The sequence below is a fragment of the Gavia stellata genome, chromosome 1, assembly GCF_030936135.1.
Source record: "Gavia stellata isolate bGavSte3 chromosome 1, bGavSte3.hap2, whole genome shotgun sequence".
Taxonomy (NCBI): Eukaryota; Metazoa; Chordata; class Aves; order Gaviiformes; family Gaviidae; genus Gavia; species Gavia stellata.
The window spans coordinates 9817005-9833930 of NC_082594.1; the positions used below are offsets into that span (position 1 = coordinate 9817005).

Here is a 16926-nt window from a genome sequence, read left to right on the forward strand (position 1 = left end):
TGCATTACATGGCTCCTACTGGGAAGAGAGCCTTGATCAGCATGCACAGCTACATCCCACCAGCAGGCTCTGTGGCACTGCAGAAAGGTAGCCCAGCTCTCACCCTTCTCTGATGCTTAACAAAATCACCTCGTTTCCAGCAGCTGCTGTGCTGGAAGCCACCATGTCACAGAAAACAGCTCTGTTTCACCAGGAGGGACATCAGAAGAAGAAAACTGCTCTCCAGCAGAGCATTTCAAATGAGGGTAGGCCAGGAATGACTTTGGTAACAAGCTTTATTGACACACAAGTATGAGATACAGAGCAGATCAGTACTGAAGGGGTGGGAAACTCGAGCATGGAAATTTTTAGAAATGAAAGCAGGGAAGGATTTGTCTTAATTTTGTTTCCCCTTGGGGATGTCTACAAATGTGCAGAAGGACACACACTCCCTCTGTTACCACAAGCCCTTGGCTGGCACTGAACCGGAGCTGCTAACTTTCCTCTCTTAGCCTCTCAGGCTTAGTAGCATGTTAACCAGAGCTACTCAGCTTGTTTGATGGAGCTGACTCACTCAAAGTGGGCTCAGTATGTGGGTAGAATGAGTTCACATCTACTGCAAAATACCACATAAATATATCTATGGAAAACAGAGTGTAAGTGGGAAGGTTGGGGTGTTGCTGTGAAACACAGCTCCCCAGCATCTCTCCTTCGATATCCCCGTGTCTGGGAGTGAAAGGTAAATCATACGCCGAGATACTGAAGCTGGACTCTTAACAGCTATTTCAGTAAGGCTGAGCAGTTCCTGCTACTGCAATTGCAAAACACCCAAGGGGATGCAGGAACAGCCTTGAAAGGTCACACCATAGGTCCATCTAGCCTGTACCATGGCTATAGTGGTGGCCAGAAGCAAAAGCGAAGGAGTATTGGGTTAGAGCAACCCTCCTCCAGAAGAACTCCTTGCTTTGCCCATTGGACAGACAGGGGTTGAGGCTATGTAGTACACTTGAGGTTACATCTGCGTCTAAAGTAAGCCACACTCTTAAATAAGTCCTCTAGCAATCCACAGATAGACCATACAGAATCAGAGACAGAGAGAAAGAAGGACAAGGAACAGGCTCTGGAGATAAATGATCTTTTTACTGATTAAGCATATATAAAACCTATAGCACTGCTGATCCACCTTGCTTTGGGGGAATGGCAAGAGGAAGGTTAAACAGACATCTTCTGGATTATATGTGAAATACAGTAGTTGGCAATATCTCACCTGCCATGTCATTATTCAGGCTAGATGTTTGTAATGACCCATTCTGCACTTAGGAATCAATAACATAGGAGGTTCAGTTCAAATAATCCAATTTAAAGCGCATGTTTCATATCAGTCTTACTGCAAGATTTTAGTTCAGCCAACACAGTTACAGAATGGATCACTTTATACACCACATATTATGCAAGCGATTAGTGGTTTTTAAAAGGAAAGGTTACTTTGCCCTGAAACTTGGCAAGAGCTGCATGGTTAGTCTTCACCTATTCTTTTAACACTGGAGGAGGAGAAAGCTCTCTCTGTGACACAGCGATCAAGACAAGCTCTGATGCAGACAGCTAGCATAACGTTGAATTTCCTTCCTGCAGCACTTCTGCAATAATAGCTGCTGTAATTGTTCAAATTGTAAAAAATCACAGGAAAACATGGTACTTTTCTCACCCACGTGTAGCTACCTTCTATTCATCAAAAGAAATTATCACTTTGCTACCGTAGATGTGATTTATATATTATATGCCCTTATGAACCTCAATAATGACAAACTCTCAGTCTCAAAAGAATTGAATTACGGAGCACAGGAGTGGGTTATATAGAGTCAGTCCAGCTACCTCCACAACAGTCCATTTTAATCTGCTTGTTATCTTTCTTTTCTGGGGAAACCAGCTATTAAACTTCGGAGCAGCTGGCGTTTGTACTATCTCTTACTTCAAGTGATGTTTTTCTGTTAGCTGTAAACCATGGCAAAGATGAACCTGAGAAAATTAACACAGGAAATACACTCCAGCAAATGTTAACTTTTTTTTTTCCATGCAACATGATTGCATTTGTTTTCCTTATTTACAATTCACACAGGACACACAATCGTGTCTTATCTATATCTTGGGTTTTGCAGTGTTGGACAGCACTGGAGACCTAATCTGAATGAGAAACAAATATTTCTAGCCAAAAATTGCCCTGGTTTGACAGCAGGAGGTGAAACAGCACACGATGACAGCTATTTTAAGGAACAAGAATTTCTCTCCTGCACCTAGGAAGAGTCATTGCTGGCTTTCATTGGTGTAAAACAGAGGTTGACTTGACTAAGAAAAGTGAAACAGTTTAGATCAGATATCTGACCAAATCTCAGCCCAGCTAAGCCTCACCTAAACTCATCATTTCTTTCCAGCAGAGATGCAGAATAAGCTTGCACAGGAGTTAGCTTGCTTTGTCAGTAACTGGGTTATGATGAGGCCCTACCTAGTCCTACACTAGACAATACTGACATTCCTCTGCACAGATTCCTACACAGTTTCCAGCACTCAGCTCCTGCCTTTAGTGTCATGAGCGATGCGTCATCCTCAGCTTATCCATTATCTCCTTTTCCAGTTGGAATAAAGCTTTTTATGTTGTAATCCATCAGCCACTGATCAAAAATACAAGCTGGGCTCAGCACTTGTTGGTTCAGGCTACCCAATTTTCCGAGAAGCAGAAAAGAGGAATATTTCTGTGAGGTTCATTGACTGGGAAAGTGGGTTACAGGGCTGCCCAGCAGGTTAGACTTTGTGGTACGGGAGCCATGCCCCAGACTTACACACAATGGAGTCAAAGCCCCAAGCCGCTATATGGGTTTCCTGGGAAGAGTTAGGCATTTCATGGCGTGACTCATGGAAATAGGCACAGCAAATGGGGAATAAAAATGCAGGACTTCAGCAGCTCTCTCCGAGAGAGGAGCGGCACTTGGTCCTACACCAACAGTAGCAATCTCTGCTCAGGATCGTTTTGTCTGAGTCCTCTGCAGGACTCAGGTGTCTGAGGAGCTTTTGCTCACAGTATAGGTTGGAGGAGCCGCCGCCTTTTTTATTCTAGAAGAGAAACACTTGGTGCACTACACGATTGTTGGAGCAGTGACTGGAAGCTGTGTAGCCCTCTGCACCCAAATGAGCATGCTAAGTAGCAATGAGAGATCCAACTGCATCTTCTCCAAATGGCCATAGATAGTTAATTTTTTTGACATAAAGAGGAACTGTTTCAGCTGGAAAGGCTGAAGACCCTTTCTCTTCCCCTAATCCTACAGAGGTGCTGAGGGCATTTTAAAGATAAAGGGTAAAAACTGCTCTAAATCACATTAGTGGAGGGAATATCAAAAATATCTCATAACCACAGCAGCTGCAGTAACCTTGAAGCTTTCAACAAAGTAGGACATGGGCAAAGAAAGTGGCATTGGTGGTCTCTTAGCTGGGATTGGTTGTGTGGGACTATACCTTTACCGTCTCCCTTCCTCTTGTTTCCTTTATCTGACACTTTCCAAGCACCCAGTTTGTGCAGTGCCATAAATGAGAACAAAGGAGATGGAAGGAAGTACAGATGCTTGTAGTGGGATGGTGAAGCAGAGCAGTGCCAAGATCCTCAGGCGTCGCATGGCTCCCCAGCTCTGCTGGTACTTTGTAAAGGGTGGGAAGATGTCAGCATGGTGCACATTATTATACCTCATCCAGAGAACAGTCCTTTCGGAGGCAGCTCGCAGCCAACATCAATCTGGCTGAATGAGTAAGGGGATTGATGTCATCTGCACGTTGCCCGTCAGTGTTGAGAGTGGTCTAGTTCACTGTGGTCCACAAAAACAAACAACCTTTTGGTTCAGAAGGTGGACTAAAGGGAAACAACAAAGTAGGCCAAACCTTTCCTAAAAATTAATATTCATATTTCAGAGACATATAATTGATCTACATGGGAATATATGCTCCAAGAAAAAAATCAGAAGCACAACATTATATGAGGGAACAGGTCCACTGGGGTAAAACATTCTTTTTTGTCTGTTTTCTACAAGTCTGTGTTTAAAGTGTTAAGGGTTGACAAATCTAGTAGCCCAATAGTGATATGGCTGCCACAGCTCCGTGTTCTTGGGTCCAGCCAGTAGTGAGGCTGAGCATGTATTCCCAATAGGCACACATACACACAATAGTTATATATATATGTATATGCTATATGCATATGTGCTTGACCAGCTACACAGGTCAACACAAGAAATACAGCACTCACACAAATTCCAACAGCACCAACAATCTCATCCTCTTGCCCTCTTTGGCTGACCAAGATGAAAGCCTGTTATGGGAAAATATATATAGATGTGTATATATATACACACATACAGTCTGGATCCCTGCACAACTGGTCTTAGATACCCAGTCTACCCAGTAACCGCCCCTGGATCCCCTGGTGTCCTGGTTGCCTCACCCACAGGCAGACACACACATGCACAAGCAGGTCTCTCCAGCAGCTGGTCCAGGGACTGGCGTAGAAGTAACTCGAGAGCGGTACTGCAAGGGTTTGTGGAAGAGGCGTTGTGCTCAAGGGCGCTTGCCGCATGCTGCAGCTTGGAAGTGATGGTGGAAGTCTGGATGTTCCCCAGCATCCGGGACTGGACACAGAGCAAGCACTGTAACCCAGGGCAGTCCTCAGCACTGATTCAACAGTGGCAGAGACATAGCCTCAGAGGCCTTGGATGGATTTCTCACAATAATTGAGGACAGCATCTTAATTTTTAATCAGACACTTGCATTATGACCAGTGCAATTTGTTTACAATCTGCCTGAGAGTCCCTGTAGTATCTTTAGCCAACTTAAAACAAAAAGAAAAAAATGACACTGCAATATAACCGCATACATTGGCAAACAGTACAGTGCCTTGACTTTACAACCTCAGCATTAGCAGCTCTTCCAGGACTGAAGCACCAATGTTTCTCCCAAATGCTTGGGATGGGAATTACCTGAGGTGACTTTGTAATGTCAGCTGACTGGTGCCAACTTTTAAAGTGATGACTACTGTGTAATCACAGTCCTTGGACTGGCATTTCAGCTTTCCTCAATTTGTTTCCTTTTCCCTTTCTTTCCAAATGCAAATACATGTTGCTTGCCAGATTTCTTTTACAGAATGTCAGATCTCATGATACTGAAATAAATTGTATAAATCAACTCTAAGCAACAACGTTATGCCTTCCTTCTGCCATAGTCAGCCTGACCTAGCCTCAGTCTCACAACTGTAGATGAGGGAATGAAAGTCTGTTTCAAATCTGGCACGACTAGTGACATGGCTTCATATTTTAATGTGATGAAGTTATTAGTGGCTTACAAAGTTGCCACCTAGCAGCTGAACTGTTAGTACTGTCTGTGTGTGAGCTTAGCTGAAGTATAGATTTAGCAGGCTCCTGAGAAACAAAGGGCACAGTTTCACTGTTTCTTTAAGTCAGCTTAACCTGGCACGTAAGATAAGAAGAAGAAACAGTCCTGCTCACCAATTAGTGCTACCTGGAGGTGCTCACCTCTGCTCCTCCCTTGTGCTGATACAGGCCATCATGCCAAAGCATGATGAATCAGGTCTGTGATTTTATCTCACCTCAGCTATTCCAGAACAGATAAAAACAAATGAGGTGTTTGGTTTTAAACCAAATCAGTTCCTTAATCCTGGTTATAGCATGATTGTGGAAATGCTTACAAGGAAAGTGAGGACAAGAAGGTAGGAAGAAAGCAGGACTGTGTCCTCTGTAGTGGTATGGACTTAGAGTGACCATGAACCTTCACCATAAGGGGACTGTAGTCTTCCCACTCGGGACATCTGCAGTGTCACACATGTTCCTGGCTGCGTGGCAGAGGAATTCATATAGAGGCACCGAACCCTCTTCTTCCCTCTTTCCCTCTCTCCATCTGTCCTTAGTTGCAAGGTAAAACACACTGGATTAAACTTCTCCTAGAAACTCTTCCTGAAGGGCCAGTTGGGTTTACACTATGTGTCAGTGTCTCTGCGGTAGTTCAACACAAGGAAATCTTTAATAACAGATATTTAAGGTCTGCTTTCTCTTCCTACACTGCGATCGGTCAAGTGTAGCTCTGATTACAACTGTGGAGGCATGCTGTTGGGAAATGGCTTTTAGGAAAGACGCTTTTCAAAACGATAAAGAAAATGCCTACTTTAATTGTTTTACTCTACTTTTTCTAGGTTTTAAGATTTCTTTCTTGTGAGCAGCATCTTTTTTCAGAGCACACAACACTATCTGGAACAGTATGAAGTTATCTAGCCTATATGCAGCAGTGCTTTTATACTCTGCTTGATATTTCCCACTGGCAACATAAACCCATTTATTTCTTGACTCATCCTTTCATTAGCTATAATCCCATTGCATATATTATTCATAGAATAATACGAATTCAGAAATATATATTGGTGGCCTTTTTTTAATCATCCTCAAATCAATCTTATTTTTCCCCCACTCTTTAAACCATTTTTTTTTTTCAAATTAATTTTCCACCAAGGCTCATTTCATTTCACTTTGTATAATCTGGTATGTATGGAGCAGAACAAGGGAAATATTCTGGTCTATTTATATGCAATTAAATGGAAGTGATATATCCATGTCTTTTATAGATGGTTTTAATTTTCTCTGTAAAAGCACCTTACCACAATAAAACTCTTCTTGAAAGCAAAGTATATTTCCCTTGAATGAAAATTTAAACTACCAGAGCATCAACATACCAGGTGGGAGTCTTTATTACTTTTTACTGCATACCAGCTCTTTAGACCTTTCAGTGCTGGTACACACAAGTGTTAAGCTCATTAACAGCTAAGAGAGATCTGTATACGGATATATAGCAAAAAAACTTAAATAAAATTGACAGTCCATGCTTTCCAATGGTATAACCTGACTGCAAGAGTTATCATAGCCTGGTAGGCACAAAGTGGCCTCATAGTTGAGGTCCCACTCCTCTGCAGCATGTCAGGTGTGAACTCAGGCAAGTCATTTTTACTTTGTGCCTATTTTCTCTAAAGTAAAATGGAGCCTCCAACACTTTCTAAAATTTCTCTAATATGCAGGAAGAATATTCTTTGCCTTCATGACTTTTTGGGAATCCTTCTGACGAGAAAACCCCCCTTAGATATTTCTGCATCAAACATGCGGCTTCTGGCAGAATCAGAGGGTTTAAGTGATAGTGAATTTATGATGTCCCTAGATCAGTTTTTCCAATGTTTAAATACAAACAATGAGCCTTATTCTAGCCTAAATTTGCCTAAATACAACCCATTATACAATATTAAAATTCTGTTTCTTACCACAAAAATAATCTTTGTATAGACTGTTGATCACCACAATCTAGTAATTCTAAACACTTCAATATTTACTTTATAATACACCCACTACAAAATAATTTCTACTTTGGAAGTGCAATATAGAGAGACTGAGCCTCTTCGAGCTCTAAATGCGAGACAGGACATCTTTAAAAATTCAAATTATTCTCCTATCTCTTTCGGTTCCTTAGCCTCTTCTTTGGGACATGCACTTCGGGCACTTTGATTTCTTCAAGCAAAGGAAGAAGCCTTCCAGACAGAAACAGTCTTTGCTCTAATATAGATAAAATTATTTTTAATCTGCCCAAGGCCTTTAGATAACAGCTACCTCTTCCAAGTCACTTTTGGCTGCAGCTGAAGATATACAAAGGGCATTAGGACTATCAGGAGACTGATCTCCATTTCATTTAGTTCATTTCCAGATTTTAAATTTTTATTTCTTAAGTCCTGATTACCCATGCCCCTTCTAGGTAAGAGTTGTCACGATGGAGGATTTATGTTTTATTCCTGCTACATCCCAGATTGGGTTCTCCCTATTTCCATTCCCTGAATAAAATTCCCAATGAGTTTTGATTAGCTCTTTTCTTTTCTTTATCCCGCCTTGTCTTCCCCACCACGCTCACATCCCATCTGCTCTCTTCAGCATTGCCAACATCTCCCAAATAACGCCGGTCTAGCTGGGATTGCAATGCTAAAAAATTCTCCATCTCTGGAAAATATCACTCCTACCTATACAAATAAGTTATTATCTACTTGCCCTCTTTGTCTACACGCTGAGAAAGAAAGTAACCAACCAGACTGCTGTAGGAGTCAGACAGATTTCTCTCTCACTGAACTTCTGCCCAGTACATTTTGCACAGAAGAAATATGGAGATTGGATATCACAGAGCCCTAATCTGATTCTTTAGATGTCTTTTTGTTACCTTTAGTCTTATTAAGTCAAGAAAGGGAGGCAAAGTGAAGCAAAATGACCCTTCGGTTGTCATTTAATTCATAGTTCTGCTTTGTTAAGCTCTCAGGGCCAGGGGAGAATGCAGAGGTTCATATGAAGAGAACATAATAGCAGTGGTTTACCAAGACAATCAACAATTCCAGGGAGTTCAGGTCTGCTGTTCTGCTGCAATCCTGGCTTTTCTACCAGGAACTTTGTCACTCCATGAAGGGACCAGTTAATTGCATTAGCATTTTGTCTCTCTGCATGTAGCTTTAATTCTGCAACCCTAAGCTCTTCCAAGTTTGCAGGTATGGAGCAAAGCACAAAAAACAGGTATATAATTTCAAGGTACTAAAAGGGAATCGCTTACAACATGGCTGCTTTTAAGGGAAGAAAAGAAAATCTTCTATCAGCAGTAAGTGGATCAACATCTGATGATGCAAGTACTGATTTCTCTCTGTCACGGAAACCACATGCCCGTTATCGGATAAAGCAACCATTTCTGTAGGCCAAGGCACATGAATGAATTGTCAGGTGATCCATCATACCTGTTCAGATGTGTTCTCTTTGCTTACAAAAAGGATAGCACTGCATGAATGAGAGCACATTTGATGCTAACTGCCTTAAACGTAGTCAGGGATTGAGAAAGCACCTTGTTTGAGGAAAAAAGTATCCTACAACGTGCAATTCAGTGGTTCCAGTACTCTGAAACAAACGACAGTGTGATTATTTTCTGAAGATATACTTTTGGTTTTTTTGGTCCAAGTCTTTTCAACTAAGACAAGTCCCTGAGGGTAGGGGCATTGTGCCAATGTCACTACCTGGCTGATAGCAAAAGCCATAGGCTACTTCAGGATATCAGTTTTCCTTAAAAATGTATGAAGGGAGTTAACAGACTCAGTTGGGGAGTCATAAAATGTAACTCTCTGATATGAAATGGCTCATGGTGTCCAACAAGAACTAGTTGTACTTCACAACCGAGATATAGCTTAAGTTGTACCCTCTCCATGGATTTTCTCCCCAGCTGGATGCAATTGGGAGATTTCTTTTTCCACTCAGCTGGGAAACCTTTCTTAAAAGGCAAGGATAAGGTTCCATCTTTCATAACTTTTCTTACAAAATATGAGCAAGGCAGGGAAATGGCAGTGCCTCCCTTTTAAAAGGAGAAATACAAACACGTGAGAATGTGAAAAACACTACTGACATATTAAATCTGCCAGTTTTCTCAGGCAAAAGAAGAAAAACATAAAGATCCTCATGAAAATACAGAGCATCATGCATTATCTTGCCAAGGAAAAATGAGTGTTGTGAGCCCATCTTACTGAACAAGCTGGGAACAAGCCTTTAAGTGGAAAGAAAAAATGCAACTTCACCCAATTGCTTTATTAGCAAGCAGAATATGATCCTATTCTTTCAAAGTGTCCAAAAAAAAAAAAAAAAAAAGCCAACTGAATGCACAGGGCCAGCTATTCTAAAGGGAGTAATGGAAAGTGTGACTCTTAAAACCCTAACGGATGTTTCTGAGATATCTAGTGGCATAAAGATATGTTAGATGAAATATTTTTCAGTAAATGCTGGTCAGCTTTATGAATTGGGCAACGTATCTTGTGCATCAGCACAACTCATCATATCAGTAATTAGAGGCATACAGTTGCGTCTACATCTAAGGTTCAGCTGCAAGGGCAGACAATTCAATGCTGCTGCTACTGCTAAGAAAAACTTGATATCTAACGTGGGAATCACACTGCAAATGAAGGAATCCAAAAGTACATATATTCATTTCCATGGAAATGCTTTGCATTTGCATTCTGTTTGAAAGTTTACTGGCCTAAGGATTCTTCTTGAAACTGCTTATGAAACTGCAACATTTAAGTCATCCAGAGAGGATGCTGCATTTCAGGGCATGCCATATGAAGCTCTTTCAGGTGAGTGATGACTTCTAGCTCTGAACCGTGTGCTCATCAGCCCTCCAGATATTCAGAATGTGGCTGCTCAGTGTTTTGTAAAAATTAAACCCCAAGAAGTACCTCAGATTGAGCATCCAAAATTTGGACCAGACTTTGAAAACTTGATCCAAGTTCTATCTCTACCTTCTTAAAATATTACCATGTTCCCATAAACGAAGTATCTCTGTACCTCTAACAGCTTTGTGCTTCAGAGAAGAGCTATGTCAGCTCCCACCTACAATTGCTAGGAAAACAAGGCACTGATAGTCGGGGTATGTGGGAAGGCAGGATGCGGGCCCCTGGGGTGGTCCTGTGCAGGGCAGGATGCGGGCCCCTGGGGTGGTCCTGTGCAGCTGATGGATCAGAGCTTGTTCTGAGAGAGACAAAGACAGGCCTGTGGAAAATTACAAGCGAAGCAATAAATAAGGGCTGGGCGTCCTTGAGAAATGAGGATGTAGATAACAAGTAGTTATGATCAAAGTAAAAGGGAGTTATACAGCTGCTCAAACTGCAAGTAGACGTAACTTTTAGGCTCAGCCAATTAGGATCTAACAAGTAGGCACGTATTAGGTCTAACGGTATAAATATGTGTTGCTTGAATAATAAAGTGGACTATGCTTTATCACTCTTATTGAGTCGGATTCATCTGTTCCTTCAGCCGCGAACCATCGGTCAACTCCTGGCATCGGGAAACTCCCGACATCTTCGGGAAACTCCCGACAGGGGTACCTTGCCCAAGACACAAGTAAAAGCCAGGCAGGGAAAGGACTGAAGTCCAACACGCACCCCTGCTCCCCTCAAGCTAAACTAATGTCCTGGTTTACTTTATATTCTATGCTTTTTTTAATGATTACTGAATTTCTCTATGCTGTTCTCCAAAGATGTAATCTGATTACAGTTTCTGTTCAAACTTTCTTGCGATAACTGTAGCTGAAGCCTTGATATCATTGTTTAAATTTATCCATCTGAGAGATTCAGCTGAACATTATTATTCTGACAAGAGTTTTTCTAGATGGAGCTGATGAACTAAACTGAAGAAGAGAGCCACAAATGAAGATTTTAATCAAGATTAATACCTGCATTGTTAAGGGTTGACAAGATGTATGAACATAGTGATGTTGTCATCTATTAAATCTTTTGATCCTAAAAAAAGAACCAAGGCTTTGGCCCTACCTCTGTTTTGATGAGTGTGAGAGGGCTTTAATTTGGTGGGGTAAGCGGAGTGTTTCTCAACATTTCTGCCCAAAGACAGGAGGTAAAAATGTACCGGCAGAATCCCTGGATGCTCTACAGAGATCCTGATACTGCTGAGCTCTTGCATTTGGGTCACTGTTTCTGAGACTACTTGAGTCCCTGAACAGCTAGTTAATAATTATAAGAGGGGGGAAAATCTGTGTCCTCCAGCCAGTGGCCAGTGTCAGGGAGCAGCAACTGTTGAGCCAAGATCTCAATTAAAGTACAATCTACAGGTCTCTCTAGACCATTTCCACCCCTCGTAACTGATAAATGAATTCAGTGATCCCTCCCTGAGCTTGATGCTGATAATCCCCTCCTACTAACATCTTCTGATCGAGCACAGGGTCCCCCTTCTTCATGTATAATATACCTGCATCTGCTCCCCTTGCAACATCTTGCCAACTCCCCTATTCCAACCATCCAGGTGTCTGCTGACAAGCCAAGGTCACCGTGTAAACAGCAGGGGATCAGGGAAAGGATTTGAGGATTGAAACAAAGTGAAGAATTGAGCAGAAAAAGCTCAGACACAGAGGAGAATTGAGAATGTTTTGGAGGGTTCTTAATTTTGCTTTCCAAACACATCCAGTGGTTGACTTGAAAATGCCAATACAAACTCTTCCCATACTGCAGCCTTTAAGCTGCCTCCAAGTTAAAGAATAGACATACAGCCCTGTGCTGACAGACAGCTAATGGGAGAAACTTTGGCAGAGAAAAATGGAAAGGAACAGCTGAGGTCAGAGGTATAGGTAACAGCTTGTATTGAGTTGGCATGGCAAGGTTTTGGTAGCAAGGGGGCTACAGGGGTGGCTTCTGTGAGAAGATGCCAGAATCTGCTCCCATGTTGGATGGAACCAAAGCCAGCTGCCTTCAAGATGGACCAGCCACTGGCCAAGGCTGAGCCAATCAGTGATGGTGGTAGCGCCTCTGTGATAACATATTTAAGAAAGGGTAAAAAAAGCTGTGCAACAGCAGCTGGGAGGAAGGAGTGTAAAACAGCTACGTAAAACAACTATGCAGACACCAAGGTCAGTGAAGAAGCTATGGCTGGAGAAAGACTGACCTGCTTTATCAAGTTTTTTGACTCATAGCTTATCCCTTCTTCCCAGATGTTTTCCTTCATGATGTCAAACCAACCATGGTGTAGCCATACTTTAATGCAGGCATGAAAAACCTTGGTAACAAAGTAGAGGAAGGGGAACAGGACTCAGCAGCTAGCAACAAGACCATTCACAACCAGCCATAAATGTTTCTGAGGGTGAGGAGGAAGGACTGAGGTCTTTAATCCTATTCTCTCTATCCTTCACAACCATGTGAATTCCTGAGCAGAAATTGCACTCAGGTCACAGTGCAACAGTGAATTGCATTTATGGAATTTAAAGGCTTATTCAGCCTCTCTGCAGCACTGCAGGCCTTTGCTTTTTGTAGGCTTGCATAGGAACTCAACACTGAAGTAGCTAACCCCAAATGATTTGGAAAGCATTACACGCACATGAACACAAGTCATTGCATGCCACTCTGTCCCCAGGGTTCACAAAAAAAAGCATCAACACTTTTTTTTAATCTTCAGGAAGAAAATTTCTGCTGATCTCCACCATTAATTGACATGCTTTTTCTTCTACAGCATTTTTGAGCGATGGTTAAGAAGACACAGGCCCATGCTAGAAGTTTACCCAGCAGCCAACGCACCCATTGGGCACAATCGAGAAAATTACATGGTCCCCTTTATCCCTCTTTACAGAAATGGAGAGTTTTTTAAACCCTCAAGAGAGCTGGGGTATGACTATGAGTATCTGCAAGATCCAGGTAACGTTACTATTTTGGGTGAATGTCAAATTTGTTGCCTGTAACCTGGAATATGTCTGTAAAATGAGACGATATTAAAAAATCCTTCTATTCCAGATTTTTCCCTGAATATAGTCCCAAATTGTACCTGCTCATTTTCACATTTCTGGTCTGATGTAGAATCAACATGATACCATTAGAAAAGTTCCAACCAAAAATCAGTCACTGACATCAATCCTATGTATCCTAGCCTATTAAGAGCAGAATCTGACCCAAATGGTCAGCTCATCATCAAAACTGGTGAGAAAAAGTGCTGGATTTTGGGTCTGCCATTTGCTCAGCTCAGCTGTTACAGTGCAATACAAATAGGAACCAGTGGGATTTTCCAATTTCTGGACATGGTTTAAAGGAGGGCAGAACCAAAGCTCTCTTCCCGGTTTAAAAATGTAATCTGATCCCTTAAATACTCAGAGTAAAATTCATCGTGGCACCAAAGACTAACACAAGGTCTGTTCAGCACTGAAAACAGTGATCCATTGACTTTGTGCTTGCCCTATGATTATTTATAGAAACACAACTTAATCATTCATAATGCTCATTTAATTTAATCAAATGAATTTTGCACTGTTTAGTGATGGTTTTGACTTGTATTGCTGTTCAGAGGTAGTTTTGACTTGACTATCTTGGCCATCCTCAGGCACAGTGAGGACAGAGGTCCTTGGGGCTGTAGCTGATGGGGAACCTCAGGAAGAGCAGGTCTCGTGCTCATAGTAGTGGACCTCATAGTTTCACTTGAGTAGTACTGGTTTCCTTATGTTTAAGGGAAGGGTTAAATTCTGTTAAAGATAAAATGTTGCCTGGAACTGAGAATTGCTCAGATACTTTGGCCTAATCCTTTATAAAACTGGGCCATTGGAATGACCAGACACATTTCTTATGTTCGACACTTCCAAAAGCTACCCGAGGTGTGGGATGCAGTTATCCTTGCAAAGCATTGGCCACTGAACAAGTAGGTGTAACTGGGCATGTTTGCTTTTTCTGTTTGAGGCAGAAAACATTCTGTGAACAAGTTTTTTCATTTAAAAGGCAATTAAGAGCTGAAAGTCCAATAACTATAGCAAAAGCACCAGGGACATTTTAGCGATGCTAGCATTCTCATAACTCGCTTTTTGTCTTTATCAAAACAATATCAATTCTCAGGGCATCCCTGCTTTTTTGACAGAGTTTGCTTACTAATGGAGGGTGTATGGTTTCTGCATACTTGATAAACTGTCCAATCATGCATTTAGCTTGTTCGTTCTCTTCTCAAGTAAAATGTAGCTTGACTCACAGTCATCCAGAAAATGTGGTTTTGACTATTTTGTGTGTAACAAAAGGAATCTGCAGCTCTCCTGTATAATTGTTAAGGCTGTTTTAGTACTACAACCCAGGGACAGAAGTCAGTATTTCTCCTAACATGCCATAAACAATTTGGTCAACCCCAAGTATTCAGACAGAAAATAATCTAATAAATGCTTCAAATATAACCTCAAAATTATTATTTTGGTCTTATTAGTAGTATTTTTGCCTTTTTGTTCATGTTGCCATAATTTCATTCCTGATCAAGAACAGAAATATTTATACATATTTTTAATTAAAGCCACCAGTTTCCTAAAACCACATTATTCCTAGCATTGTGTCGCTAAAATGTGCCAAATACCATCACTTTCAGAAATACCAAGTCCTGATTTGGTACTGCAAAAGGAAACAAATGGTAAACTATTTACCATTAACAATTCACTTCTGTTGCCCCCTGGTCTCTTCCCTGTTCTCAAGGGAGCACATGATTCCTCAGAAAATGAAATTCTTACTAAATTCTGCCCATGTTCTTAACACAGAGGTAAGGAAAGTAGTTCCTTAATTATTTTGAAAGATCAACACAAAGACTGAAATTCAACCTCGTTTAGAAAGCCCAGATAATCCTCAGATGTCACTCAACCCCTTGTTAATCTCACCCAGAGGAAGAGAGCTTAAGCTGTTTCTTATCCGAAGGGAAGAACTAGTTACAAATGGAAAACGGCTGGAATCTCAAAATGCAGATACAGACTTTTCTCAGTATTCTAGTGTTTAAACCCAGACTTTTCTCCAGATAGGAATGCTGGATTCTTGTTCAGAGGAACATAGGACTAGATGATCTTTAAATGTCCCTTCCAACCCAAACCATTCTATGATTCTATGATAGGTGTAAACAGGAAATTATTGGTAGAGGAGCCGAAGCAGGAAAGCCTGCCAACCCGCCCTGAAGGCTCCTGTGTACTCAAGGGAGAGAAAGTCTGTGACTGGCACCCCGGAGTTACTAGATAAATAGGAAAAAGTTACAAAGGAAAAAAAATCTTAGCAGTGAAGATCTGGGCAGTTGAGAAGAGGCAGTGTTTCTGCAGATCTTCCAAATGAGGAGAAAGAGGAAAGGCAGAGGAAGAGGACAGGACTGAGTTAGGGATAAGCCCACAAGCCAGGTCTTGTTTGCTTTTAAAGGAAGTAGCTGGAGGAAAGCAGCAAGGGCAGCAGTTCTGAGTTACGGCACCAGCGACTGGGTAGAGATGAAGCAGAACGACACGGAGCGTGATGAGGTTGGTTACAAGAAATAAAACTTGGAGAGAATCCAATGACAAAATGGCATTTTAATACTAAATTATATTGTTGCTCTTCCCTAGAGGAAAAGCTGATGCCTGGAGCTCTGCTTTCCACTGAAAAGCAAATCAGTGTGTGACAGGATGTGGTTATTTTAATTGCAGCTTCATTTATTTTTATACGTATGACTGCCCTGAAACAGAAGTGGTCACAAACAATGTGTGTGAAAATCCACCCCTCAGGAATCAAAGACACGTCACAGAATCACAGAATCACAGAATCACAGAATGACAGGGGTTGGAAGGGACCTCCGGAGATCATCCAGGCCAACCCCCCACCAGAGCAGGTTCACCTAGAGCAGATTGCACAGGAATGCGTCCAGGTGAGTTTGGAATATTTCCAGAGAAGGAGACTCCACAACCTCTCTGGGCAGCCTGTTCCAGTGCTCTGCCACCCTCAAGGGAAACTTCCTCCTCATGTTTAGATGGAACTTCCTATGACCAAGTTTGTGCCCGTTACCTCTTGTCCTGTCACTGGGCACCACTGAAAAAAGACTGGCCCTATCCTCCTGGCACCCACCCCTTCAGTACTTATAAGCATTCATAAGATCCCCCCTCAGTCTTCTCTTCTCCAGACTCAAAAGGCACAAGTCCTCATAAGAAAGATGTTCCAGTCCCCTAATCATCTTTGCAGCCCTTTGCTGTACCCTCTCCAGCAGCTCCCTGTCCTTCTTGAACTGGGGAGCCCAGAACTGGACACAGTCCTCCAGATGCAGCCTCCCCAGGGCAGAGTAGAGGGGGAGGATAACCTCCCTCGACCTGCTTGCCACACTCCTCTGGATGCACCCCAGGATGCCATTGGCCTTCTTGGCCCCAAGGGCACAAGGGCACATGTCAGAGTCTAGTTACTGGGCAGCTGATCTGAGCAGAAACTGGAGCAGACACCCAGCTTGCCTTGACATGAGACTCGTGAACTGTAAAACTAACACAACCGGCATGGCTTACTGAAAATGAACATTTGTAAGTATCAATAAAAAATATTTGGAAGACTAATGGCACCACCTAGCAATAGCTGTCAAA

The 16926-nt window shown here is 42.0% G+C and overlaps 1 protein-coding gene across 1 annotated transcript in view; it reads left to right on the forward strand.

Annotated features, from left to right (window-relative positions):
* Positions 1-16926, forward strand: part of TYR (tyrosinase) — a 51677-nt gene that overhangs the window by 28903 nt on the left and 5848 nt on the right. Inside the window, exon 4 of the mRNA XM_059824328.1 lies at positions 13077-13258. Coding sequence (XP_059680311.1) covers positions 13077-13258 — 182 coding nt within the window. The remainder of the gene's footprint in view (positions 1-13076; positions 13259-16926) is intronic.